Source organism: Arabidopsis thaliana, chromosome 5 (genome assembly GCF_000001735.4).
Source record: "Arabidopsis thaliana chromosome 5, partial sequence".
In the NCBI taxonomy this organism is placed as follows: Eukaryota; Viridiplantae; Streptophyta; class Magnoliopsida; order Brassicales; family Brassicaceae; genus Arabidopsis; species Arabidopsis thaliana.
In genome coordinates, this window is record NC_003076.8 from 931,511 (window position 1) to 956,786 (window position 25,276).

The 25,276-nt window shown below is 33.3% G+C and overlaps 3 protein-coding genes, 1 long non-coding RNA gene and 1 other non-coding gene across 8 annotated transcripts; 3 read left to right on the forward strand and 2 right to left on the reverse strand.

Annotated features, from left to right (window-relative positions):
* The first annotated feature begins 251 nt into the window (after positions 1-251).
* SBE2.2 (starch branching enzyme 2.2) lies at positions 252-6,192 on the forward strand. Its single transcript, NM_120446.4, has 22 exons — positions 252-537; positions 708-826; positions 960-1,141; positions 1,326-1,424; positions 1,554-1,596; positions 1,969-2,028; positions 2,138-2,218; positions 2,593-2,709; positions 2,904-2,987; positions 3,182-3,303; positions 3,496-3,615; positions 3,706-3,835; positions 3,936-4,046; positions 4,177-4,305; positions 4,472-4,575; positions 4,667-4,811; positions 4,888-5,035; positions 5,124-5,224; positions 5,307-5,384; positions 5,461-5,616; positions 5,715-5,789; positions 5,871-6,192. The coding sequence occupies exons 1-22, from the start codon at positions 414-416 to the stop codon at positions 5,958-5,960; spliced, it is 2,418 nt and encodes an 805-aa protein (NP_195985.3). The 5' UTR covers positions 252-413; the 3' UTR covers positions 5,961-6,192.
* Positions 6,193-6,306: 114 nt separating this feature from the next.
* Positions 6,307-8,605, forward strand: AT5G03660 (transcriptional activator (DUF662)). Of its 3 annotated transcripts, none has more exons than NM_001342724.1 (4): positions 6,307-6,809; positions 7,170-7,280; positions 7,482-8,109; positions 8,224-8,591. In NM_001342724.1, the coding sequence occupies exons 1-3, from the start codon at positions 6,558-6,560 to the stop codon at positions 7,575-7,577; spliced, it is 459 nt and encodes a 152-aa protein (NP_001331245.1). In that variant the 5' UTR covers positions 6,307-6,557; the 3' UTR covers positions 7,578-8,109; positions 8,224-8,591. The 3 variants fall into 3 exon arrangements, with proteins under 3 accessions (NP_001331245.1, NP_568126.1, NP_001190218.1); NM_120447.3 differs by having other exon boundaries at positions 6,309-6,809; positions 7,482-7,562; positions 8,224-8,605; NM_001203289.1 differs by having other exon boundaries at positions 6,488-6,809; positions 7,170-7,214; positions 7,482-7,562; positions 8,224-8,543.
* Positions 8,606-15,590: 6,985 nt separating this feature from the next.
* Positions 15,591-17,457, reverse strand: AT5G03668. The gene is made up of 3 exons (NR_142702.1): positions 16,218-17,457; positions 15,782-16,110; positions 15,591-15,688 (listed from the first exon to the last, which is right to left on the reverse strand). It is a non-coding gene; the product is annotated as an other RNA (long non-coding RNA).
* TRM28 (histone-lysine N-methyltransferase SETD1B-like protein) lies at positions 15,636-18,729 on the forward strand (the record flags this gene model as incomplete). 2 transcript variants are annotated; one of them, NM_120448.3, is made up of 3 exons in its annotated part: positions 15,636-16,673; positions 17,230-17,404; positions 17,886-18,729. In NM_120448.3, the coding sequence occupies 3 exons, from the start codon at positions 15,801-15,803 to the stop codon at positions 18,386-18,388; spliced, it is 1,551 nt and encodes a 516-aa protein (NP_195987.1). In that variant the 3' UTR covers positions 18,389-18,729. The 2 variants fall into 2 exon arrangements, with proteins under 2 accessions (NP_195987.1, NP_001332708.1); NM_001342725.1 differs by lacking the exon at positions 17,886-18,729 and having other exon boundaries at positions 15,801-16,673; positions 17,230-17,827.
* A 1,098-nt stretch (positions 18,730-19,827) lies between these two features.
* MIR10515 lies at positions 19,828-19,919 on the reverse strand. The gene has a single exon (NR_182056.1). It is a non-coding gene; the product is annotated as a microRNA ath-MIR10515 precursor (primary transcript).
* Positions 19,920-25,276: the final 5,357 nt, after the last annotated feature.

Here is a 25,276-nt window from a genome sequence, read left to right on the forward strand (position 1 = left end):
ATTACAAAAATAAATCGTACTGTTGAATGTACATAAAAAATTTCTTACGCGTAATGCTATGATAGCTTGGCGATGGTCTCGTGACGCAAGATTTTTGGTCATATAAATTTTGGACCGTTAATTTTAAAAACCATATAATAAATTAATAATCATAGAAGAAGAAAAAGTTAAAATGGACGATGGGAATTGCAACTCGGGTGGACCCCACTCAGACACTGATCTTTAAGCAATCGCTTCGTTTCGATTTCGCAATCACAAAAGTAGCAAAAATCGAAAATAAAAAAAACTTAGTAGCGAACGAACGAACCCGCCCACTCATTTAGTTTCCAGATTTTTCTTCCGGATCTCTCTGCTCTCCGAATCTCCCGAGTTTTTTTTTTTTAATTTTTGTTTCTCACCGGCGGCGAGAGGATATGGTGGTGATTCACGGAGTGTCTCTTACTCCACGCTTCACTCTTCCTTCTCGACCTCTCAACACTGGCTTTAATGCCGGCAATTCCACCCTCTCTTTCTTCTTCAAAAAGCACCCTCTCTCTCGTACGCCTCTTTCTCTTTCTCTTAATTTGCTGTGCTCTGTGACGCCATTGTTGTAACTGACTGTAATAATTGATGATTAGCGAGTTCATTCGTCTATTGGACTAGCTTCATGAACTGTACTGTCTTTTCTTTCGCTGGGGAATACCTCTTGATTAGATCCATGTCTGTAGGGAAGATCTTTGCTGGGAAACAATCTGCGGAGTTTGATTCTTCGTCACAAGCTATCTCTGCTTCTGAGAAAGTCTTAGTACCTGATAATCTTGATGATGATCCCAGAGGTTTTTCACAGGTGGATATCTTTTGTCATCTCTGCTCTTTAATCAGTGAGTTATATACAATGCATAGGCAAATTGTTAGAGGTTGAACCTTATGTGCATTACATGAAAATATATAAAAAAACAATAATCTCTTCTTTTTTGTAGATATTTGATCTAGAAAGTCAAACAATGGAATATACTGAGGCAGTAAGAACAGAAGACCAAACAATGAACGTTGTCAAGGAGAGAGGGGTGAAACCAAGAATAGTTCCCCCACCGGGTGATGGCAAGAAAATTTATGAGATAGACCCCATGTTACGAACTTACAACAATCATCTTGATTACCGGTAAGAATCTTTGTTTCAAGTTGTTTCGTTATTACTATACCTGCTTGAGACTTATTATGTAAGCCTCTGAGTCTTATTTATTCAAGGACTATTCTTACAATTGATGTACAAGTTTGTAGCAAGGCGAGATGTTGTTTTTTACTTTTGATTCCGGTTATGTATCCTGCATTTTTGTTGGCTGCAGTTATGGACAGTATAAAAGATTGCGTGAGGAAATAGACAAGTATGAGGGTGGTCTTGAGGCATTCTCTCGTGGCTATGAAAAGTTAGGATTTTCGCGCAGGTAACTATTTGCTACCACCTATATAGTTCTCCAGTAGAATACCAAGTTTAGGCTGTAGTGTCACACTGTTTTCATTTCATCACTAGCATATTATATGTTTTCCTAATGGTAGTTACATTGCTATTACAGTGATGCCGGTATAACTTATAGAGAGTGGGCGCCTGGAGCTAAGGTTTGTTTCTTTTAGTTTTCCACTAGAAAGTTATAAGTTCGTTCTAGTAATTCCTTCATTCACGACTGTAGATAGAATCTTTGCATTTGCTTTATGCTCACAAAGTAAATATTGGTCATATAACAAGGGTAGGATATTGTCCTACAGTCACTATGTGGTCGAAATACTGTAGCACCTGTCTCATGTAGGAGTAGTGATTGGTTTTGCTTATTTAATACTGAATGTAGGAGGTTTAGCATGTTAGTCGAATCTTTATGGCAACCTTTATTTCTTGACTGTATGTGTGTGCATATTTTACAACTAGTTTGGTTGTTTTGCTAACTTCTGCCGTAGTTTGGCTGTTTTGCTAACTTCTGCCCTCGCCTGTTTCAGGCTGCATCACTTATCGGAGATTTCAACAACTGGAATTCTAATGCAGATATCATGACTCGGGTATGGCCTACTGACTACTTTGCGTAAATTTCTTATGCTTGGTATATTCATTTGAGATTTGAAATCTACTGAATTCTGACCAATGATTCTCTCATCAAATCTTTGACAGAATGAATTTGGTGTTTGGGAGATCTTTTTGCCCAACAACACTGATGGTTCGCCTGCAATTCCTCATGGCTCACGTGTAAAGGTAACTAACAAGGCGCTTCATTCATTCATTCTGCTTCCACCAATTATCACATGTTTTATCTTAAAGAGATGGTCTCACTGGTGCAAGCAGTCTATATTATGCACAGAAAGATATGTTTTTCTGCTGCGTATGATTAAAACTTAGTTCCAGCATCAGCCATCAGATATAGAAAAGAGAGAAACCTTTGATTGTTCTGGTCATCTGCTTAGGAATCCAAAAATGCATATTGTATCTACACTGCCTTAACAAATATTCTGCTTATCATTTATGTACATGTGGATAATATTGCTATGAGTTACACAGATATTTGGTTAGAAGCTTCTGAGAATATTATGTAATGACGATGAAGTAATTTCTTATGCACAAAACTCCAGATTCGTATGGATACTCCATCTGGCATTAAAGACTCAATTCCTGCTTGGATCAAGTTCTCGGTGCAAGCTCCAGGTGAAATCCCATTCAATGGCATATACTATGATCCTCCAGAAGAGGTAAGGCTCTACAGTCTTTTGAATAATTATCTTGTGGAAAACAATTGTGCCAGTGCTAGTCTGAAATTTTTGAAGATTTAGATTTCTCGATAAGTTTTCTCAGTCAATTCCATTTAATATATGCTTACAATTTAATATAAAAACATCAACATATACTTTTGCTTGCCCTTCAACGGTTCCAAATTTCTTTTTAGGAGAAGTATGTATTCAAACATCCTCAACCAAAGAGACCTAAGTCGCTAAGGATTTATGAAGCACATGTTGGCATGAGTAGCACGGTGTGTGTCTGGCTCCTTGTCTTAAATAATTATGTTTTGGTCCTTAACATCTGTGTACCAAGCTTCTTTATAACGTATCAATATGCCACACTGTTGGTTTGTTCAGTATGTTTGTTTGACTATAATAACATAGATCCCAATTTCTGGATATTTCTCTATATCACGTGAATAATGTCAGTGTACTTGTTATGCAGGAACCAATGGTCAATACGTATGCTAACTTTAGAGATGATGTTCTTCCCCGCATCAAAAAGCTTGGATATAATGCTGTTCAAATTATGGCCATACAAGAACATTCATATTATGCCAGCTTTGGGTATTCTTTTAACCTTAGTGAGCTCTAGTAGAACCCTAGATATTTGCATTTAATTATTGTTGCAGAACTATACGCTTTTAGGCCTTTGTACCATGATGCTAGCTGTATCTTCAAGCAACTAGTAGTATAGATATCTCAATTCTTATTGGTTTTTCTTACTGAGGAACATGGCCATTTCTATTATGAATGCAGGTACCATGTCACAAACTTTTTTGCCCCAAGCAGTCGCTGTGGGACCCCAGAGGAACTAAAATCACTGATAGATAGAGCTCACGAGTTAGGCCTGGTAGTTCTGATGGATATCGTTCATAGGTAGTGAAGGTTTACATGAAAGCAAACAATGAGATCCACCTTTTGGTCATTTACAAGTCATTGAATCTTCCGACTCTCTAACCTGTGCAGCCATGCTTCAAAAAACACATTGGATGGACTGAACATGTTTGATGGAACTGATGCTCACTATTTTCACTCTGGACCTCGGGGATACCATTGGATGTGGGATTCACGACTTTTCAATTATGGGAGCTGGGAAGTATGTAACTTTTTCGTGAATTTTAATCGAAAATGTAGTGAACATACAACTTCCTTAAGCACTATCAGTTCCAACAGTCTCTTTTGATCTTTTCTAACAGGTATTACGATATCTCCTTTCAAATGCACGGTGGTGGCTAGAAGAATACAAGTTTGATGGATTTAGATTTGATGGTGTAACCTCAATGATGTATACTCATCATGGACTCTCGGTACTTCAAACTTTTCTACAATGGATGGCTAATGCAATCTTTATGTTTTTCCCATCTTTCCAATGTTGTATCAGCTTTAAGTATATCTTAGGTCGGTCTGCTGACCTTCTATTTTGTGGGTTTTGGATAGGTTGGATTTACTGGGAACTACACCGAATACTTTGGATTGGAAACTGATGTGGATGCTGTGAATTATCTCATGCTGGTTAATGATATGATTCATGGGCTCTACCCTGAAGCGATTACCGTTGGTGAAGATGTAAGTTTTCTGATTGGCTAAATAAAAAAGTGCTCTACAGAACCATAAGGGATACATATTGTGTATCATATTAAAGATAGTCCAAAACCAAATTAGTGTGAACTGACAAGAGAAAGTTAGTATATATTTTTTGGTGATCTATGCTAATAAAATCGTTTCATTTCAGGTTAGTGGTATGCCAACATTCTGTATTCCTGTCCAAGATGGTGGCGTTGGATTTGACTACCGTTTACACATGGCCATAGCTGATAAGTGGATAGAAATGCTCAAGTGAGTGTTTTCTGCATTTTCTTTTAAGTTCCATCTGCTTTAATATTTGGTGAAATAAGTGTCTTACTCTCCTCCATGTTATGCTGTGAAGGAAGAGAGATGAAGACTGGCAAATGGGCGACATCATTTACACACTTACCAACAGAAGGTGGTCAGAGAAGTGTATCTCTTATGCTGAAAGTCACGATCAAGCTCTTGTTGGTGATAAAACAATTGCCTTCTGGTTAATGGACAAGGTATAGATAGATTAGACACCGTTTTACATTAAACTCATTATTAAAAGTTATGTGAGCGGTGTTGTTCGGGTTCCAGGATATGTATGATTTCATGGCAGTAGACAGACCATCAACTCCTCTTATCGATAGAGGAATAGCTTTGCACAAAATGATTAGGCTTATAACTATGGGATTAGGCGGTGAAGGTTACTTAAATTTTATGGGAAACGAATTCGGACATCCAGGTACTAAATCGATTTAAGCTTGTTTCATTTACTTTCTGTGCAAAAATTTTGAGTGTACAATTTCTTCATCTACTCCTGCAATATTCAGAATGGATTGATTTTCCCAGAGGCGAGCAGCGTCTTTCTGATGGTAGCGTGATTCCTGGCAACAATTTCAGTTATGACAAATGCCGCCGCAGATTTGATCTTGTAAGTTCTTACAATTTGGCTGAGTACAACATTACTCAAGATATTTTTCTGTGTATTCTGATTCAGAATAGTTCATATATAGGGGGATGCAGATTATCTCAGATACCGCGGACTACAAGAATTTGATCAGGCAATGCAACATCTTGAAGAGAATTACGGTGTAAGTCTCCAAGTTAAAACCTTTGTAGATGATCTCAGTTACCCATTAGCTTTATTCTTATTTTACATTTGAGCAGTTTATGACTTCGGAGCACCAATTCATATCACGAAAAGACGAAGCAGATAGAGTAATCGTATTCGAAAGAGGTGATCTCGTCTTTGTCTTTAACTTTCACTGGACCAGCAGCTACTTTGATTACCGCATTGGTTGCTCCAAGCCTGGAAAATATAAGGTATAATACACATCTAACTCTTCCTTTTCAAACACTGGAGACTTTGGTATTGGTTGTGAAGATAGAATCCGATATCTTTCTACATTTCGACATTCCAGATCGTATTGGACTCGGACGATCCTCTCTTTGGTGGATTCAATAGGCTCGATCGCAAGGCAGAGTACTTCACTTATGTAAGAAAAATAAAACCATTCTAGTCAAAGTTTACATTAATTGTGACTGTTCCAATCTCTTGACCAATCGTGCCAATGCAGGATGGCTTATACGACGAACGACCCTGCTCCTTCATGGTCTATGCACCGTGTAGAACCGCCGTGGTTTATGCTTTAGCAAACCACGATTAGAACTTTCAGACTTTGGATCCAATATCATAATCAAGGAAGAGTGTGTGAAAAAATGTTTTTCCTTCATTAGAGTGAAGTAAAGAATCTGGTAACGAAAAAAATGTCTGTGTATACAAGATCACCGAAAATGTAAAGAATCTGGTAATGGAAAATATCTAAAACATTAAACCAGAAATGTAGCACTTGATTAAAAACCAATTACAACAACCGAAATAAACCGATAATAAACGCCAGCTGGCCGGTCTTGGAAATGGATAAACAACCGAAATAAACCGATGTATGCCACCAAGCATAATTGCAACGGTATAATGCTTCAAACAAATAAATCAAACTAAAAAGGTATCACAACAACTTTTGATTATGATCCCACTAATAATAGTATTGTTGTAAATCTAAAATTTCAAAGGTTTTCAAAAAGGGATCATCTTCATAAGATACCGGTTTAATTTGATTTGGTTGCGATGAATAAATCCGGTTAAGACACCAGTCACGCTCCTTTCGCTTCCATTATTAGGAACAAGAAATCCAACGGTCATCGTAGAGCGCATCAGATAAACGGCTAAAAAGCAAATTCTCTGGAAGAAGAAGAAGACGAAGATGCAACCGACAGAGACGTCGCAGCCGGCGCCGTCGGATCAAGGCCGCCGGCTTAAGGATCAGTTATCGGAGAGTATGAGCTTCAGTAGCCAAATGAAGAAGGAAGACGATGAGTTGTCGATGAAAGCTTTGTCGGCGTTCAAGGCCAAAGAAGAGGAGATCGAGAAGAAGAAGATGGAGATCAGAGAAAGAGTTCAAGCTCAGCTTGGTCGTGTTGAAGATGAGTCCAAGCGTCTCGCTATGATTCGCGAGGTTTGATTTCGAATACATTATTTCAATTCGAGTTTTGGTGTGATTCACTTGCTGCTTTAAGTTTTGTTGTAGTGTATATTAGGTCAAATTCCTATGGCTTATAGTGACTAAAAGGGAAAAAAATTCAACCTCTTTTAAGATTTAGTAGTTGAGTGTTCTAAAATTAGAAAGCTGGATTTGGTCTTATTTAGGGTTTTTTAATATTTAGGTTCTAGATTTGTGGAACTTTTTAGAAATTTAGAGCATGATTTGTGTTCTAAGATGAGCTCTGTGTCATGATCTAAACCCGATTGGGAAAAGAAGAAGCTATGAATCAAGCTCTGAACTGAATTTGTGGTGATGTATGTTTGGTGTATTCAGGAACTTGAAGGTTTTGCTGATCCCATGAGGAAGGAAGTTACTATGGTGAGGAAGAAGATTGATTCTCTCGACAAAGAATTAAAGCCATTGGGGAATACAGTTCAGAAAAAGGTTTGTGGTTTGCTATTGAGAATTGTAATGCTTCATATATGTAATTAGGCACCGCGTTTTGAGATAAATTGCTTTACTGTTTATGGATGATGAAGATATATGTATAGATTGGACCCATTTTATACCGACTTGATACTGAATAATTTTCAGAATGTGTTCAGGAGTCTTATTATTCAAAGCCGTTTTTTTCAAAATGTGCAGGAAACAGAGTACAAGGATGCTCTTGAAGCATTCAATGAAAAGAACAAGGAGAAGGTGGAGCTGATCACCAAGCTACAGGAGGTTTGTTCAATATGATCTCACTTCTCTCTCTACAATTTCCAAGTAGTATTTCGTATTTGAATGAACGTTATGGATGGTCTGCGTTTGGTCCTACAAATTGGTGTGTTGTCTATCAAACTAATCGTGTTTAAGCTGTAGGGCATATAAATTTTACCATTACCTTTGTTTAGAACCTTACAAAATTAGGTAAAGACATTGGTCCCGTAGTTTTGTTCCAAGACTTGGGAAAGACTCCCATTGCAATAGGTGAAGTCATCTTACCGAGTTTTGGAATCCAGTCTGCAAGTTTGTCATTTTAATAGTTAATTTCTTGACTCTAAAACGGGTTTCACAATTTGTGAAAAGTGAAGTCAGTGTGAGACTCTAGATCAGGACTTTCCATGTTTGGGTGCTTGGAAATTATTTTCTCCAAACTAGATCCAACGCATTATCTTAGCACCTCTATTTCGCAAGTGAGATATCCGAAAGAACAATCATGCGTTTTTGCATGTCGTGTCTGTAATTGCACTATATCCTGTATATTCCATTGCAACGCTTGTACTATGTGGTGAGCCTGCTAGATCAAAAGTGTTGTTTATATTCACTATGATCGTGTTCTTATGACAGTATTGAGACAGAGAGACTTAATGTACTTCTCTTCTTTTTTGATGAATGCGCGCAGTTGGAGGGAGAAAGCGAGAAATTCAGGTTCAAGAAGCTGGAGGAGCTAAGCAAGAACATTGATCTAACCAAACCTTAGTGTTGGACGAGCAGAGTCGCTGGGATTTGGCTATTCAAAGTTCTAAAAAAGTCACTTTTTAGAGTATTTTCATTGTTCTTTTATGATTCTAGTAATATATATAATTTATAAAATAAAAAGTAAGAAGATATGTGTTTGAACTAGATGTTGCAAAGAAAATGTAACAAAGTTACGATGGCACTACATTATCGACGTGATTGGCAGAATTGTAATAGTAATGTAAAGAAACTATGTTTGTTCCGGAGCATTTTCGTACATGATTATATCATCAGCCATTTCAAATCTCTCTAATAATATGTTTAAGGCCACAATGAAAATTTTGACTTGAAAATTTGAGCTATAAATGTGAAATCAAACTGATGAGCTTGATAGACCAAGTTAATAGAGAACATAGATATACACTAGAATCAAGTGAAGAGAGTAGTGCATTATCCCTTTCAATTACTTCAGAAAAGAAAAAAATCTCATTCCCTTCCAATTATGTTATATGTAACCAATCAAATATTAATTTGCAGACGAATCCTTAACTAACAAACTTGTCCGATAAAGCCAAAATATTAATATGCTATGTCTTCTTGTAAGAATATGAATCTGCTATGGGATTTAAAATTTAGACCAATTTTTTTTAATATAAAAACAAAATAGAATTCAGAGGAAAATGGAATAATCAAAAGGTTTGGTTTGGTGGAATAATTAACGAGGTTTCCTTGTATGATCATCTCTCACATTATTATATTGAAAGTGCATGCATCTAGAATAAATCAATAATTAATCATTACTTAGCACATCTACAGTGTTCCAAGTTTAAAACCTATCCATTAGGAGATATCTCTCAGAACACATACTTCTCATATTCCTCTATTATTTCCCTAAATCTTTTTTTTTGAAGTTTTTATTTCCATAAATTTTATGTAATGCTTTAATTTTTATCTTTTTAAAACGTCTAACTTTTATTATTAACGTTGATCGTAAGTTTCATGATCTTGAAATAACAAATCGTTAATACATCAAGGAAGATTAAAAAAACAATATTGGAAAAATACGTTCTTAATTGTGTGCAATTTTCGCAAACCGATCGGCGACTTGATTAGCTTTTGTTGGAGAATAGTTGAATTTCAATAATCTTGTGAACAAAGCTTGTCATCTGTGAAATGTTGATATGGCCTAGAATAGTCTCCAAATATATATTTATGCATTTTCCTTTGACGAGTCAATAAGAGTCATTTTACAATCTCCTTGCATGCTTTGTTTTGTTTTGTATGTTCCTTCGCCGAAATGGTGGAGACATTAGTATTGTCACCGTCTTTTACTCAGATCAAAATTCTGCGTAAATTTATTATGTGTGTCAGTGTGTGTGTTCTAAGTGGTGACATGAATCGGTGCCGCCGTGCCGCAATAGTTCGTATATGTTTCTGTTTTAATTAAAGAAATTTGTATGTTAATTCGATACATTTTCCTATAACGAGATGTTCGTGAATGAGTGTAAAATATAAACGTACCGGTCGTGCGTGAGCATGGAGGAAAGCTACAAATCGAGCGACACGATCCAAGTTTAAGATACATACGGAGACATATTGTCTCGCAAAAAGTCAAAGTCACAAACTTTCTAATTGGACCTAAATAAATTTCCTGTTTCAATAATTCATATGTATCTAATAAATAGGTTGGTGTACATATATATTTTAGCTATTATTGAATCCTCTACATAAAATGTATTGGGACATGCTTCTTTCACTCTGCCCATATCTCTTCAATATCTCATCGGTTCACATGAATAGCCGTATACGTACAAATACAATTCAATTGATTAATAGAAGTACACGTCTACGTATATATTAGCATATCCAACATCATTTATGCATGGTTTTTATATTGCTCATATTGATTTCTTGTCTGTTTCCTTATTTTCTTCATATAAAATAACAAAGCATTTCCTTGGAAGCTTCTCAAATAAACATAAAATCCTGAAATTACGAAAGTTAATATTTAAAAAGATGTATAATTGTATACCAAATTAATTAGTGAAACATGCACCCATGCAAATATTTTAAAATATATATAAGAAATTCGTGGACATCTCTGTAATAAGTCACACTCACACTGTCACACGTTACATATATAATTGGGACACTCACATATATATATATATATATATATATATCTACATGGAACCTGAGCTTTGTAAAAGAAAAGAGGTTAAATTATGTGGATTCCAAAATTTGCCAATTTGGTAACCTTGCTCATATAAATACATATCAAATTCTGTGTCAAATATTTTTCATTTTGGTTATAAATTAACGTTGAATAACTACAGAATATATATTTGTCCAAAAAAAGGAGATATTTGTAGTGGAGTTTTATTGTTCCGTCCTCTATTTTAATCGAATGCATTCAAATTACAATATAGGCTTATTGAAACGAACAAAATTACACAAATAATTTGTGGAAAAGAAAAAAAAAAAAAAAAAAAGACGAAACGCGAAAAAAGAATCCAATGAGCGAAACGGCCACGTCATCAAACCGCGAGTCGGGGGCGTCCATAACAAGCCGTTGAACAAATCGCCGACCTTATTGACACGTGGCGTTATATTGTGAAACACACGTGTGCCTGGACGCACACGAAGATTGTCCTTAAGTTATGTGACGGTGCTCACTAAACAAGAGCGAAAGAACAAAAATAAAAAATATGAGCCCCACTTTGATTTTCTAATATTCACGAATCGATGTTATTGTCTCCTCATGTCTTTATAAGTACAATACTTTAAAAATTAATTACTACTTTACTTTGTGAAAAACTGTACTTATTAATATAACTAACTTCTGATTTTAAAATTAGATAGTACAATTGTACTAAAAAATATATTTAGAATTTACCTCGCATCAAAAAATAAATTCCATAGTCTTTAAACGTGAGTCAATTCACTGTTTTTTATTATTCAATAGTATGTATTCAGATCTTAACAAACTCGGTAAAAATTAGTATATAATGTAATAATGTTATTTTGACAAATGAGTAGAAACTTTTACTAATGCCATGTTAATATGTTACGATGTCACGATTTGACATGCTAAATATTTTTAAAAATCTAATACAATACATAGTAGAAAAATATTTGGTTGATGATAAAACATACAAAATATAAAAATATGAATATGATACAACATTTTTTCTGAATTACAGAAGGTCATTTGTATTATGCTTCTAATTAATAACGGGAGGCTGGAGATACAGTCAGACCGAATACATGTATATTTCCAACTGGACTAATATGTATTATTTATAATTTAATTTGAATGGTCTTTATATTAAAACATGTTCCATGCTAATACAAAAAACATCCGATGATGATCAAATCATAACTTTCGAAAGAAAAAAAATGTTCTAACAATACATCTTTTCGGCCAATCTATATATCTTAAATATCAGTTCGATTATTCATATCAAAAATCATGCTAACTGGTATTTAATTACCCGGTCCATCCCTAATACAAACACGACTAAATTAATCATGTGATTAGACAAATAATTGAGAACCCAAAGCATCTTAAGAAAATAAATAACGTTTGACAAAAGAATAACAATATAAAATTGGGTATGTCCTAAGTTTGTCTTGATATATGAAAACAATAAGAATATTGAGATACTAAAAACACCAACCACTAGAAGCGCCAACCTTTACCTAAATACAAAGGTGACTAAGACTAACCTCTAATTTTATAACTAATTCATTAGTTCTTGAGATAAAAGAAGAAGAAATATTGTTTGTTAAATTAAAGGCTTACTTGAGAGCTGAGATAAGCTTAAGATCTAGTATTTATTGTATTCATTATTTTCCTTTGAGACGTTGTCGGAATTTAATTAAAACGTATCCACCATCCTTAATTAATGGGATCGTGTAATTAAAATCCATAGTTCCCTACCACTCCGATCATTTCACATATTAATATTTGCTCAACAAAATATACAGTATAATTTTTAGCTCATAGTTTCTTTGTGGTCATAGCTTTCAATGATAAATAGTTAAATACGACAATATATTCCAGAACAAAGTAAATTTTTAGCCCATAGTGTATTTTCCATCTTGTTTATTCTGTAATTTCTTTCAATTCACTTTTATTGAAAATCATAAATTCATAATAACTGTTTACGAACACTGCTATGATTAATGATAAGTTGCTTTCTAGTAAAGTGTCCCAATCATAGAAATGTCTTTTTCATTGCCAGTTAAGCACAATAATCAGAATTTTTTTTGTTAAACAAAACTAGAAATGTCTATGTCTATCCTATATATCTACATGTAATTTAAAATATAAATTTATACCTTTTGGTATAGCCAAATACATATAATGTTATTCCCATACTCATTAATCATTCAAGTTTGATTATCATATCCCAAAAAAAAAAAAAAAGGTTGTGATCGTGACCTACTCTAAAAGTTGACCATCACGCCAATAAAGATATAGTGGCTGAAGTTACAAAACATTTTTATGTTTTTCCTACGTTATTCATAGAAAGTAATCGACGTTAACATTTCTTGAACACTCCCAATTCACTGGTATGGTCCTCATGGACATAGACAATATTTTTGATCTATGTCACAAAAACACTAAATCGCCAAGGCCTGATTAATTCGTAACAGTTATCATGGAAACAATAGTTAGATTAAGCCTTTAACAAACAAAATAAAAACAAAGTTAGAATTCTGCATTAAAAAAAAAAAATTTTAAACAAGTATAACTGGACCATTTATTAGTTACCTTTGTGACTATTAATTTGGGGATAATTAGTTTATAAGAAAAAAAGAATTAAAAACTCACTTTTTAGGTGGCTGTGTGACATTAGGAATCTCTTTTGAGGAAAGATCATTAGTTTCCATCATTATCCACAACATCTTTAGCTTTTGCTAATGATTTTTATATAACAATACATATATACTTTCAGAATATAAATGTGAAAAAATCAAATGGTTTTATCATTTAAGCCGTCTAAAATGCTTAATAATAACAATTAAAATCACAACGAGAATACGTTTAACTCAAGTCTGGAGTCTGGACCCATGAAACAAATCTTACTATACAATGAAGTGCTATTTTTCTAATATATATGACAAATTTTATTTTCGGCCTAGGATTCTCTCAACTTGTAATTCTTTTTTCTTTTTGTTTATGGGATGGGAATTCGCTTAATTCAGATTTCCTTGGGTAATTAAACGTGTTATTGTCACAATTTTATGAGTATTCAAGCGAATCTAAAAGACCATTATGAAAAGCTGGACCATTTCACGCATACCCAATGACTCCATACAGTAAAAAGGAATTTTAACTTAAGAATACACGCAACGTTTCGATTTAGATATGCAAGAAAAATATTGTAACAGCAGAAAATTTGATTTGTTTCTGTTTTTTCCGCATTTTATTTTGTTTGCAATGAAATTTAAGGAACAGTAAAGAGAACAAAATTATGATTCTGCAAAGCTGTTTGATTGGAAAACAATTGTGAATTACATAATGATTTACTTTTCGTCATTCCATTCCTGGGATTCTGCTCAGTCAAAACATTTTAAACAATATCGATGTATCTGTTTAATATAATTTTCTATAAAAAAACACTCTTACTCAAAAAAAAAAAAAAACTAAGACATTATTTTGAAAAAATCTTTAACCAAAAGTTTCATTTTGAAAAAAAATCATCCAGATAAATTCGATTTTATTAGAGAAACCCCACACCACCACTAGCTAGAAGCAGAAAGTGATTGAAGGAAATAAAGGGGGGCACGCGTTGCTCTGACCTCAATATATATCTGGGAACTATATGAGGAAATAACTGTAATCAACTTTATTAGAATTACCATTCTCAGAAACACAATCATAATTACTTCTTTTCAAAAGACAGAAGTTACAAAAAGGTTTTGTATTTTAAATTAAAGTTGATGTATATGTGGAGTAACCAATCAAATGAAAATATGAAAGCTATCAAATGTTGTACCATGTCCTTTTTTTCTGGCCAATCTCTACACACGAGAAGCACTGTAAATACCTATTTTTAAAAATTATTTTCGTTACGTTCAAATTGTAAATTTTGAATTCCCCCTTGCAGAAAATTGCTTCATGTGATTGTTGTGTCTGTGTATAATGTATATGACGCTATAGTTCGTCCCATTTATCAAGAAGTTAATTATTTGATCCATAAGTTTTTCGGACTACAGACCAAAACATATTGTTATTTTTCTTACTAATTGTTATCATCCCTCTCAAAAAGATGAGATTCAAGTTTTTGTTGCCAGAGAGTTTTGCAACTCTATAAAACAACAGAAAATTCAATAATTCATGTGAAGTCTCATTGTCATTTGAAATTGCAAACCTTTTCTTTTTTTCGTCTTTTGCAAATGGTAATTCACTGAGACTAACCATGTCATGTGGTAACTTAAATACAATCATTGATGATTTTGAAAAAGATTTCGTAATTAATATGAAAGTGGTGAGAAAAAGGGTCGTCAAAAAAGTAAATGGAGTCAAAATCCAGTTCCTATAATAAATTGGGCATGCGTGTTTCTCTCTTTTGTCGTTTTATATTTCAATTTCTCACGAGTTTTTTTAAATTAAACCCTAATTTTTTACTCTTTACTTCTTTGAGATCGTCAACGCTTTTGTCCTTTGAAGGAAAAATAATAGTTTCACAGAAATGTGAAAGTTGAAAACAACTATTCGATGCTATTATTGAAATAAGCGCTCGTTATGATTTACAATTTTCATTTTCTACTTCTGTAAAATATATGAAGATGGATATAAAAAGAAAACTCTTGAGTGACTCACAATAACGTTGAGATTAATGACTGCGTTTATAAAGATCTTTTTAAAATGATGTTTACACTTCTTCTTTCTTTTTTTCACAATTTTACACTTCTAATGTAGGAATCATATTTGTTTTGTCTGATTAAATATAGTTTAATATATGTAAATTAAGTAAGAACATCAATGAACATTAAACATAGAAAATATTAACAAAGAGCAGTTAACTATCAAGGGGACCAATTTGATTAAAGAAATTATTTTTTGTTCCCATTAGAAATTGGCAATAACGTTGAGGTTGTTCTCTCAAATTAAAAAAAAAATATTTTCTATTTTGTTGGTGTGCTCTTAAATTCCCCATTGTTACATTGAGGTTGCCCTCTAAATTTTAAAATATTTTATTTTTTTTGTTGGTGTGCCCTTAAATCACCCATTACACAACAAACAAAAAAAGAGACTAACCAAAAAATAATTTTATAATTAATTTTGTTTCTTCCTACCTACAAGTATTTACTTAACCATTGCCTCGATCTTTTAAACCATCCACATTTTTTGAATCACCATCAACATCTTTCTCTCTTCTTTTTCTTCTCTCTATCTGAGTCCAGAAACATTCACATTAATTACAAACTGAAAAAACATTGAAACTTTTGAATAAACTCACGAGAAGTACTCTGTTTTCTCTTCTTACTCTGTTTCTTGTTGATACAATGGCGTCTCAGAGACATTTAAAAGATCTTCTTGAAGAAGATCAAGAACCGTTTCAGCTTCAAAGTTACATCTCAGACCGACGTTGCCAAATCAATGCTCACGTAACGCATTTACAGGTCAAGAAACGCAGACCCATCTCTCAAAACGCTGGACTTCCCTCGCGTTTCTGCCGCAACGCTTGTTTCTTCTCTCTCCGTGAATCTCCTGACCCGAAAAAGTCTCCACTCTTCGAACTCAAGTCACCAAATCGGAGCCAAAACGCGATTTTCGTCAATATACCGGCGAGAACTGCTTCCATTCTACTAGAAGCTGCGGTTAGGATACAGAAACAGAGTTCAGAAGTGTCTAAAACAAGAACACGAAACGCAGGAAACGCGTTTGGTATATTTGGGTCAGTTCTAAAGAAGCTAACGAACCGGAAGAAACGCGAAATCAGCGGCGGCAAAGAAGCTGGTCGCGTTTCTTCCTCTTCTGTTAAAGATATGTTGAGATGGGAATCTCCGGTTGTACGTAAAATAGTCACAAGAAAATCCAAACGTAACGAAGAAGAAAACGCTTCTTCCCAAACGCATAAAATCGCGTCTGAAACGCATTTCTCACGGAGGTCAAGTAGTAGTGGTGTTTGGTCAGAGAGTGTTACGAACGGAGAGAGATCTTGGGACGTTGATTTCGAAACGTCGATTAGCACCAGCAGCCGATCTAACGGTTCAGATGAGTTTGCGATGATGATGAACGGTCAAGATTTATCGGAAGATAAACGTTTTTGTGAAAGCCCGTTTCATTTTGTTCTCCAAACAATGCCATCAAACGGCGGTTTCAGAACGCCGAATTTCTCATCGCCTGCGGCTTCTCCACGCCACGATTGTCATGAGGTTTGTCTCTTTCTACAAATTAATTATTTAATAATGATTACATTATTGATCATACTCGTTAGTTAGAAATTGAAAAAAAAATACCCCGAAAATAATTGATGTACATAATAATCATTAATATGATACTTAAATTTGAAAATACAAAACTATAGATGTTTCCAAAAATTGTGTATAGAAGTTTAATTAATGACTTAGTTTGACTCGTTTGAATTAGTGACAAAGTAAGAATGATTAGTAAATGACACGAATACCCCTCAAACTTAAGGTTTGGTTGTTTTCGAAGATGCAAAAACAGTTGAAGACAAATGTAATTTTCGTCTTTTCGAAAATGAACTCAGCCTTTTGTGCTGTTGAAAACAAAGTTGATCTCTGTTTCTGACATGCAAATCTTACTCTCTTGTTTTTGTGTTTTTGGTTTTTGTCTACCAAAAATTATTTAGCAATAGAGTCCAAAATATTTGTCTTTGTCTGTGTATTCTAACTCAATCAGTCAAATTAGCAGCTAAGCTGAAGTTGAATTATTCGATCCTAAAGTACTTCATTATGTGTAAAACAGATGGAAAAAGAGAGTTATGAAGTAGAGAAGCTAAAGAAACTAGAAATGGAGGAAGAGGAAGAAGAAAAAGAACAGAGCAGCCCAGTATCAGTTTTGGACCCTCCATTTCAGGACGATGACGAAGACATTCACATGGATGACAATAACATCCCTTCCAGCTTCAGATCTGTACAAAGTACGTTTTCGAACCACTCTTTTGTCTCTAAAGTTCTCCCAACTTTTTTTCATTTAATTCCATCTTACTCTTACCAAACTATTGATTCCTCTTTAAATGGTTATAAAACTGTTGTACGGTTGATCTGTTTTCGAAGCAGAACAGTAGCATGTTCGTGCACGAATAGTGTTTTTGTTATAATGTCTCTCAGTGACGTTTTACATGTTATTAGTGCACGCATATAGTGTTTGTTATAAAGTATCTCACTGACATTTTATAAAGTATTTTGGTTGAAAAATCTTGTGACTAGTGTATTAGATTTGGGAATGTTTTCTTTTTGTTAAATTGGTACATTTCCTATTCTCATATTTATGTAAAGAATTTGCAAGTTAAATTAGGGTTTTGAATGAATGAAAAAACATATTAAAACATATTGAATTCTGACAAGTTCGATCGTTTGATAATATTATACTAATGTTTATTTTTGGGTCTGAATTTACAGAAGCAAAGCATCTGCTACTACAGAAGCTTTGTAGATTCGAGCAACTTGCGGGTTTAGATCCCATGGAACTCGAGAAACGAATGTCGGATCAAGAGACCGAGGAGGAGGAGGAGGAGGAAGAAGAAGAGATGAAAAGTCTTTATCATTGTGAGATTATAACTCAGAGAGTTCTTAAAACATACTTTGAAGAGATGGTAGAAGTTCCGGAAGGCGTAGAAGCATTGATCTCAGACCTTGCAGCAGAGGAATTGCCAAGCGACATCGACGGTGAAGCTGAAGCCGCGATTGTAGCCAAAAGGGTATGCGAGAGATTGAGATCTTGGAGAGATGTGGAGTCAAACACAATCGATATGATGGTCGAACATGATTTCAGAACAGAGAGATTGGGATTATGGAGATCAAAGAACGACGCAGATGTCTCAGAGACGGTTTTGGATATCGAGTTTGAGATTTTTGAGGATTTGGTTGAAGAATTATCAGAAGACATTGGCGGAAACCGGTGATCGATAACATACGATTCTATATTCGGGTAGCTTCCGTCGCAAGTAATGACAAACTAACCTGCGTTGTTTAGATGGATGGTGGGTTCAGGGGTGTATGTAAAAGTTTTGGTTGATGAGAGTATTAAGATTTGTGTAATTCCTTATGAGAACTGAGAAATTCATAGGATCAGTGAAGTTCTCTAAACTCTCGGATCGGGTTCTCGAGTTGGGTCGAGGCTCTCTGATTCGGTAGTTGTACAATTAGAGGGATACAAATCGAATTTATTTCACATGAATTATTATTAGTTCTAACTAAATGGGTAAGTGGGTGCGAAGCAAATCCGTTATGAGCCGAAGAAAATGCATTGGACTTTTAAGCCCACTAGGCCCAACAGTTTTCGTTTATAGTAATTTCCTTCCTTTCACCCAAAAAATCTCATAAGAAATGTATAACACATTAGGCTATAAAAAATACAAAAAATTTGGGACCAAAAAAGGATCAAAGGAAAAGAACACTGTTGGTTGAGCCAATAGCCAATGATATTACTATTATTACACAATATTTTTCCATGACAGGAATTTTTCAGATCGATGTCCAAAGTAATTCGTGTGGTCCATTGTTGTCAGATTAAAACTCCAACCAATTTAAATCATAATTGTCAAGCACGTGGATCTTTCATTAGATCATACACGAAATAAAACTTGGATACAAATTAACAATTGGTTTGATGATTAGTTTCGCGTAAGCAACTGATTTCCACTAATTCTTCGTCTCTAATGCTAATGCAAATGTGAACGTGAATGTTTTCTATTAAGAAAGTTTTTTTTTCGGGAACAATGGAACATATTGAAAATATCTCTTATTTCTTTATGGTTCATGATTTGCACTTGGTCAGTGATATTTTTTGCATTCTAGTTCCAGGCATAAAGAGAACACGTCTTTGTTACTCTTTCTAAGATTTAATATAATTAATTAGTCAAAAGGTGTATTTAAATCAACTATAGTTCTCATGTTTAAATACTACATAATCTTTTTGAAAAAGACATCTCCACTATTATTTTCCTCTTTCGTCGTTGACACCTCGGTTAACGTTTCCCTTTTCCGAAATAAAAGTTCAAAGAATCAAGTTCACTCCTAGTTTCCATTTCAAGAAGAAAAAAAACCTAATTTCATTAAAATTATATGGCAATGATTTTTTTAAAAAGTTATGAATAAAAATATATTTACATACCGTTGCCAATGTATGACGAACATAAACAAAAATAAATATTAAAAAAGAATTACGATTAGCTATTACGTGACTCTTTTTAGATTTAAAAACACACAAAAAATAGTCATCTAGAAGTTTTTTCAGAAATGCATTTTGTTATGTTGCATAAGCATATATAATAGACTGTTCAAGCGTTGCTATGTGGTTGTAATTGTAACAAATAATTGAAAATATATAATAGAATAATTAGTGGTGAGGATAACCATCGGGGTTATGAATATTAGAGATTGCCCGTGAATGGGGTCACGGTCTATCATTCCCTAACGGTCCCCCGACACCACATCGAAACCAAAATATTTTTAATCTCTAATAATTAATCGACCAACCTTTGATTCCATAAGCTCTTACTTCCAAGATTAATATTAGTAGTCTCAAAATAATATACTTTGTTTTTCTCTTTGTGTAGTTCTTTTTTTTTTTTTTTGTGTAGTTCTTTTCTTAATTACTAGTACATGTTTTGTCGTTTGTGTTACGCCGCTATGATATTTAGTTACGAAAAAAAGATGGTAAAAGTTTAGACATCAATAATCACAAAGTTTATCATTAATCATCAAATGTATATATGATTTTTTTTTGTAATCTTCCACTTGGTTTATTAAATAAAAAAATAATAATACCCTATAAGAATTTAGATTAGTGTATGTTTTATTGACAAATCTTAACAAGATCTATAAAAGGAAAACAAATTCAAAAAGGCAATGAAAAAGAGGGGTATGCTTTCATACACATTTGTACATACTGTTAAATTAAAATTCAAATTTTTTGAGATAGCTTTCTCCTTTTTTATAATTTCAACGTTTTACCTTTTGAATCAGCACTAATCCTTTTCTATGAAATCACTTTTTTTTTGTTGGTCATATAGAGCTTCTCCACCTAATTCTCAAGGTCGATGTTAATGGGAGACCCTGTTTAATCTTCTTGTTTTATACGTAAAAACCAGAAAGAAACTTATTTGATGAAAAAGTTCAAATACTCAAGATTACAAGATAATCAATTGGATTTGGGTTTTGGATATTAGTGGTGAGTTCGATTTTCATTTGGAAGAGATAAATGGTTTCCGAGAAAAAAAGTATGGACTTGAACTTTGGTTCAAAACTCTTTGAGTAATTCTAATATATTTCCACCATTTAGCATAGTGACTCAAATTTATTGAAAAAATTTAGCGATACTAGAACAGTAGAACTACTATGTCTCTTACTAATTTATCTCCAACTAGTTATAAGTAATTAAAAATGATTAGAAGAAGACAATATTGGGTGCAACGAAAACAAAATTCACATGAACATCATATTTTTGTTATTATAATTTGTGTCCATAACCAAAACAAAAAGGCTGCAAAGCTCAATCCAATTCGATATGCTGATTTTCTGTTCCAGTCGTGTCATTTTTCTTTCCGTGCTGCGAAACTTATGATACCAAATTTTTATTTTTATTTTGTTACCTTAGTAAGTTAGTATAGTGCTGCAAAACTCAATCCAACTTTTCATTTACAAATTTTCACCAATTTAGAAAGTGCTCGAAATCAACTAAAATCATACTACGTAACACAAATATTAAAGTATTATTTATAGACTATTGGAAAGGCATTAACATTCGGAAATTATATACTCACCGAGTGTGAAATCATTTAACTTGTGATACTAAATTGTGTATATAATCTATACTTTCAAGGTTCCCAAATGCATGCATCCGTCGTTTCAAACCTTCCATCAACATGGGCCTTCGCACTATAAAAACCTTTTTTTTTTTTTTTCCAACTTGATTTTTTTTGTTGAAAAGAAATTCTAATAAGAAAACGCAAAACTAAAAATTAAGGAAAAAGCCTAAAATATCAAAATCCAGCTGGTGGGTGTGACCCCACATTCTTATCGACATCCATCAATGTACCCCTCTTATCAAACATCGATTATAAGCCTATACAATTTGTATTTACCTTTCCAAAATTTATAGTACTCCATTCGATTGAAATTAAGCTAATACAACATATGATTTAGACTTAAGTTTTTGTTTATGTAGATAGATGTTCTACAACATTCTCATATGTAGATTTACTTAATAACTATACCTCTCCATTTTATAAGATGTTTTGGGTGAATATGCGAGATTGTATAACTTATTTCTATATTTTTCTGTTTGAACTGTTTTTATCAATACTTATTATTCCTACAGAGATAAAAACTGTTCAAGCAGGATTTTTTTTGTAGAAACAAGCTTTCAATATAATGGAACCTTATACAAAGCAATATATAAATTTAAACCCTAATTAAGCAAAAATAAACAAAACAAACTATAAATCTTATGGAAATTTGGGGAAGGGCTGTCATAATCGATCGTTCCATGATTTACGACATGTGCATTGAAGAAGCAAGAGATTAGGCAATTCGATTGCTGCAGGCTGCTGCAAAACCTGATATGCGTATTTTATGGTCTTTCCTGCAATTGATTCTTACACACACACATATTAGTCTTCTAGTTCGTTTGAATTCAGTTAGATTCTATTATTCGGTATAGGAAAATGCGTTAATAAATACTTCCGCTAACGTTTTTATTTAGATAATTCTACTAAAAAAACGAATGACTGATATATATATGACTCTAACCAATTCCAGCTTTTACTCTCTCTCTTTTTGAGAGTTTAAATATTTTTCTTTGTTCTACAAATTATAAGTCCCAACAGCTTTTCGTGGCAGATACCTTAATATAACTCACAAATTGTTTTTTTTTTTTTATAACAAGAAAAAGAAAAATTTAACTCCTACTTCTTCTTACATAAAAGTGTTCTTATTCTACTAGCAACCAATCTAAAATAAATAAAATAACTGTTAGATAGCAGTAATGGTGGAAATTACAAAACACTGTGTCTGTACATATGAACACACGTATCATATGTGTACATTGCATGGATCAAACTTCTCTACCTACGTGAAAAGCAAGTCATCAGGTCTGACCACTCTGAGTTTCAGACACTCTCATTAATATTTTTCCTCTTTAATTATATATTTTCATTGTTTCTTCAAGAATTACAAATACATTTTAAGAATTAATTTTCTAATATATTTGTCGGGCTTAAGACAAAAGACTGAGTGAGCAAGACTGAGATTCTTCTGTTCAGCATGTTTCCCTTATTAAGAACTCTCTTCTTCTCTTACAGTTACTATACACTGTCCATGATTTCATCACTCTCTACGTACTCTCTGCTTTTATTTCCATTTTTTTTTTTTTGGTATTTCTGTAATCTTAAGAATTGATTGCGCATCTCTCTTTCCACACCAGTTAACACCTCGTTATATATATATCTTTAGGCAGTTGAAAAATAAAATGTGACTGTACATATATGTTGCTTTTGTTTGTCCTTTCTAAGAAATTATTACATCTTCACTTTAGTATTTCGTTTAAAATAAAAATCCAAATGATATCATTACGTGTTTGTCGGCATCTAGCTACCTCATGTCAAATATTAATCAAGTAAAATTAACTACTGATTGTTCGGGAAATAAAACCCTTCTATATTCATGATATTTTGTACCGTGGTCCACAACTTTTGTGAGAAGAATGTCTTTCAGTTTTAAAATTTAAAAGTTTTAAACGATATGATTGCTGAGGAATATAATATACTGATTCATACACAACTATGGAAAGATAGATCTTGTTTAGCAAATTAAAGATATAGATCTTCAATGATAGAACAAAAATATATTATATAAAACAGATCATGGTTGAGGCAACTTTCCCTTTTGTCAATAAAAACCAAAGGTAGCTTTAAAGAAAATCATGACATTTTCATATAAAAGAAAGAGAATCATAGAATATATTAAAATCCCGATGGCTAATGTTGTAATCGAAGAAATAACAACTCAGTATAAGTGAAAGTTGATCGTAAGTCATATTTTGGATGTGTCGTTGATAAAACTTGCGTTCGATAAATTTTTTGTTAACAATTGTACTCTCATAGAAATTCTATAAATTTTAATTATAATGAAGTACGAAATTTATAATGAATGTAGGTATACTCGGTGATGTACGAATGAATAAAGGCCCTACCGCATACTATTATTATTGTTATATAATTTGAAAATTATGGCATGCATGTGTCCATAACATCGACCCATCTTAGTAGAGTTCAGATTTAGTCTCACTTTCGCGCAAAAGCATGCTACTTCGCCTCTAGCCAATGTGGAAATTATAGGCCACTTCTTGAGCACTTATCAACAAAGTTATGTGTACATATAGGTCGATGCGGTTAAAATATACCAAATTTAAGTTATTTCTAGGGTTTGAAAGCATTCAAGATATTTAATTTTCATTGTTATAATTAATATACCTTCTCATTTTTCCTATAAGGTAGTAATTAAGGATACATCATCTGCTCTTAAATTTGTGAACGGAAAGAGGACCATTCAAACCCATGTGTGATTATGGGATCAAGAAGTTTGTTTAAGTCCTCAGATTATACTCATAGCATCAAAGTCATGTTATCGATCGGGTGACACAAGTTCGAGTGTAATACCATACTGTGTAGGTAACCAGATTTTCTTACTAATACTAATACAAAATCAAAATTGAGTTGTTATGTAAAAATTATAGAGGTGAATGATTTCTAATTCTTTTTGAATTAGATTCCTTAAAATACAAGAAAACAATTTTAAAAAAAAAACGAAAAAGAAGAAGATAAGCTAAGGTGTCAATTAATTTGGCGGTGTTGAAACAATAAATAGGTAGGTGACAAATGCAAACCCTAGCTACTTGTCTATTTGCCCCCAAGCCATGGAAGATGCAAGTTTTTTTTTTTTTTTTTTAAAGATTAAAATTATGAAATTAGAAGTTTGAAGAGTAGAGTCGATATTAGATAAACAAAAGAAAGCAATCGGTTAAACGTTATCGTTTGGGACGTGTCTTCTTAGGGACTGTTGAAGTCTCCCAGCTCAAGTCAATAAAAGGTAAACTTTTAAAGGGTCCTCTAATAGACGGCTATGAATGTGACACGTGTCTTAAGTTCGTCATTTTTAAGTAATAAAATCTTATTATTTTTTCCTGCTTTTATTCTCATAATCTTGGTTCTTTCTTCATTAGTCCACTGATTTATTTTACCAACTATTTTATCATGGACATAATAACCAACTTCATAACTTCCGCCTCACTAAACTCTCCAACATCTATTCAGGAAATTGGACAGGATTATATATTCGGAACATCACGGCCAAACCTGACCGTCAATCGTTAGAGGATCTTATGCGCATTTGGCTAAAAATTAGTTTTGCAGTGATGATGTTGCTTTTATTAAAATTTGTACAAATAACACTCTTTGATCTTATTAGTGTAATTTAACAATCAACTAAAAATGTTTATCTCGCTTTAAATTTAATGTTTGAGTTATGGATATAAAAATTATTTAGTATAAATTTGAATTTGAAACTTTTAGTTTTCTGGAATGAATGTCCGAACGGTATTATATATTGAGAAGAGATTAAAAACTTAGTAGTGAACATTAGGATTGAAGCAATAAAAGTGTCAAAAAGGACACTAAAGCCAAATGGTTAGGGATTAGACAGGTTGAAATGTTGGGGAGCATAAAAGCCAATAATTTGGTAATTTTCAGAGGACCCCCCTCTTATTGCGGCCACTTAATTCTATCTAATTT

Excerpts from the sequence above, each read along its gene's own strand:
- SBE2.2 (NM_120446.4), top strand. The coding sequence starts at position 414 with ATGGTGGTGATTCACGGAGTGTCTCTTACTCCACGCTTCACTCTTCCT. Across the intron at positions 3,304-3,495 it reads TCATATTATGCCAGCTTTGG|GTACCATGTCACAAACTTTT; the intron begins GTATTCTTTTAA and ends TTATGAATGCAG. Across the intron at positions 4,576-4,666 it reads AAGTGGATAGAAATGCTCAA|GAAGAGAGATGAAGACTGGC; the intron begins GTGAGTGTTTTC and ends TATGCTGTGAAG.
- AT5G03660 (NM_120447.3), top strand. The coding sequence starts at position 6,558 with ATGCAACCGACAGAGACGTCGCAGCCGGCGCCGTCGGATCAAGGCCGC. Across the intron at positions 6,810-7,169 it reads GTCTCGCTATGATTCGCGAG|GAACTTGAAGGTTTTGCTGA; the intron begins GTTTGATTTCGA and ends TGGTGTATTCAG. Across the intron at positions 7,563-8,223 it reads TGATCACCAAGCTACAGGAG|TTGGAGGGAGAAAGCGAGAA; the intron begins GTTTGTTCAATA and ends GAATGCGCGCAG.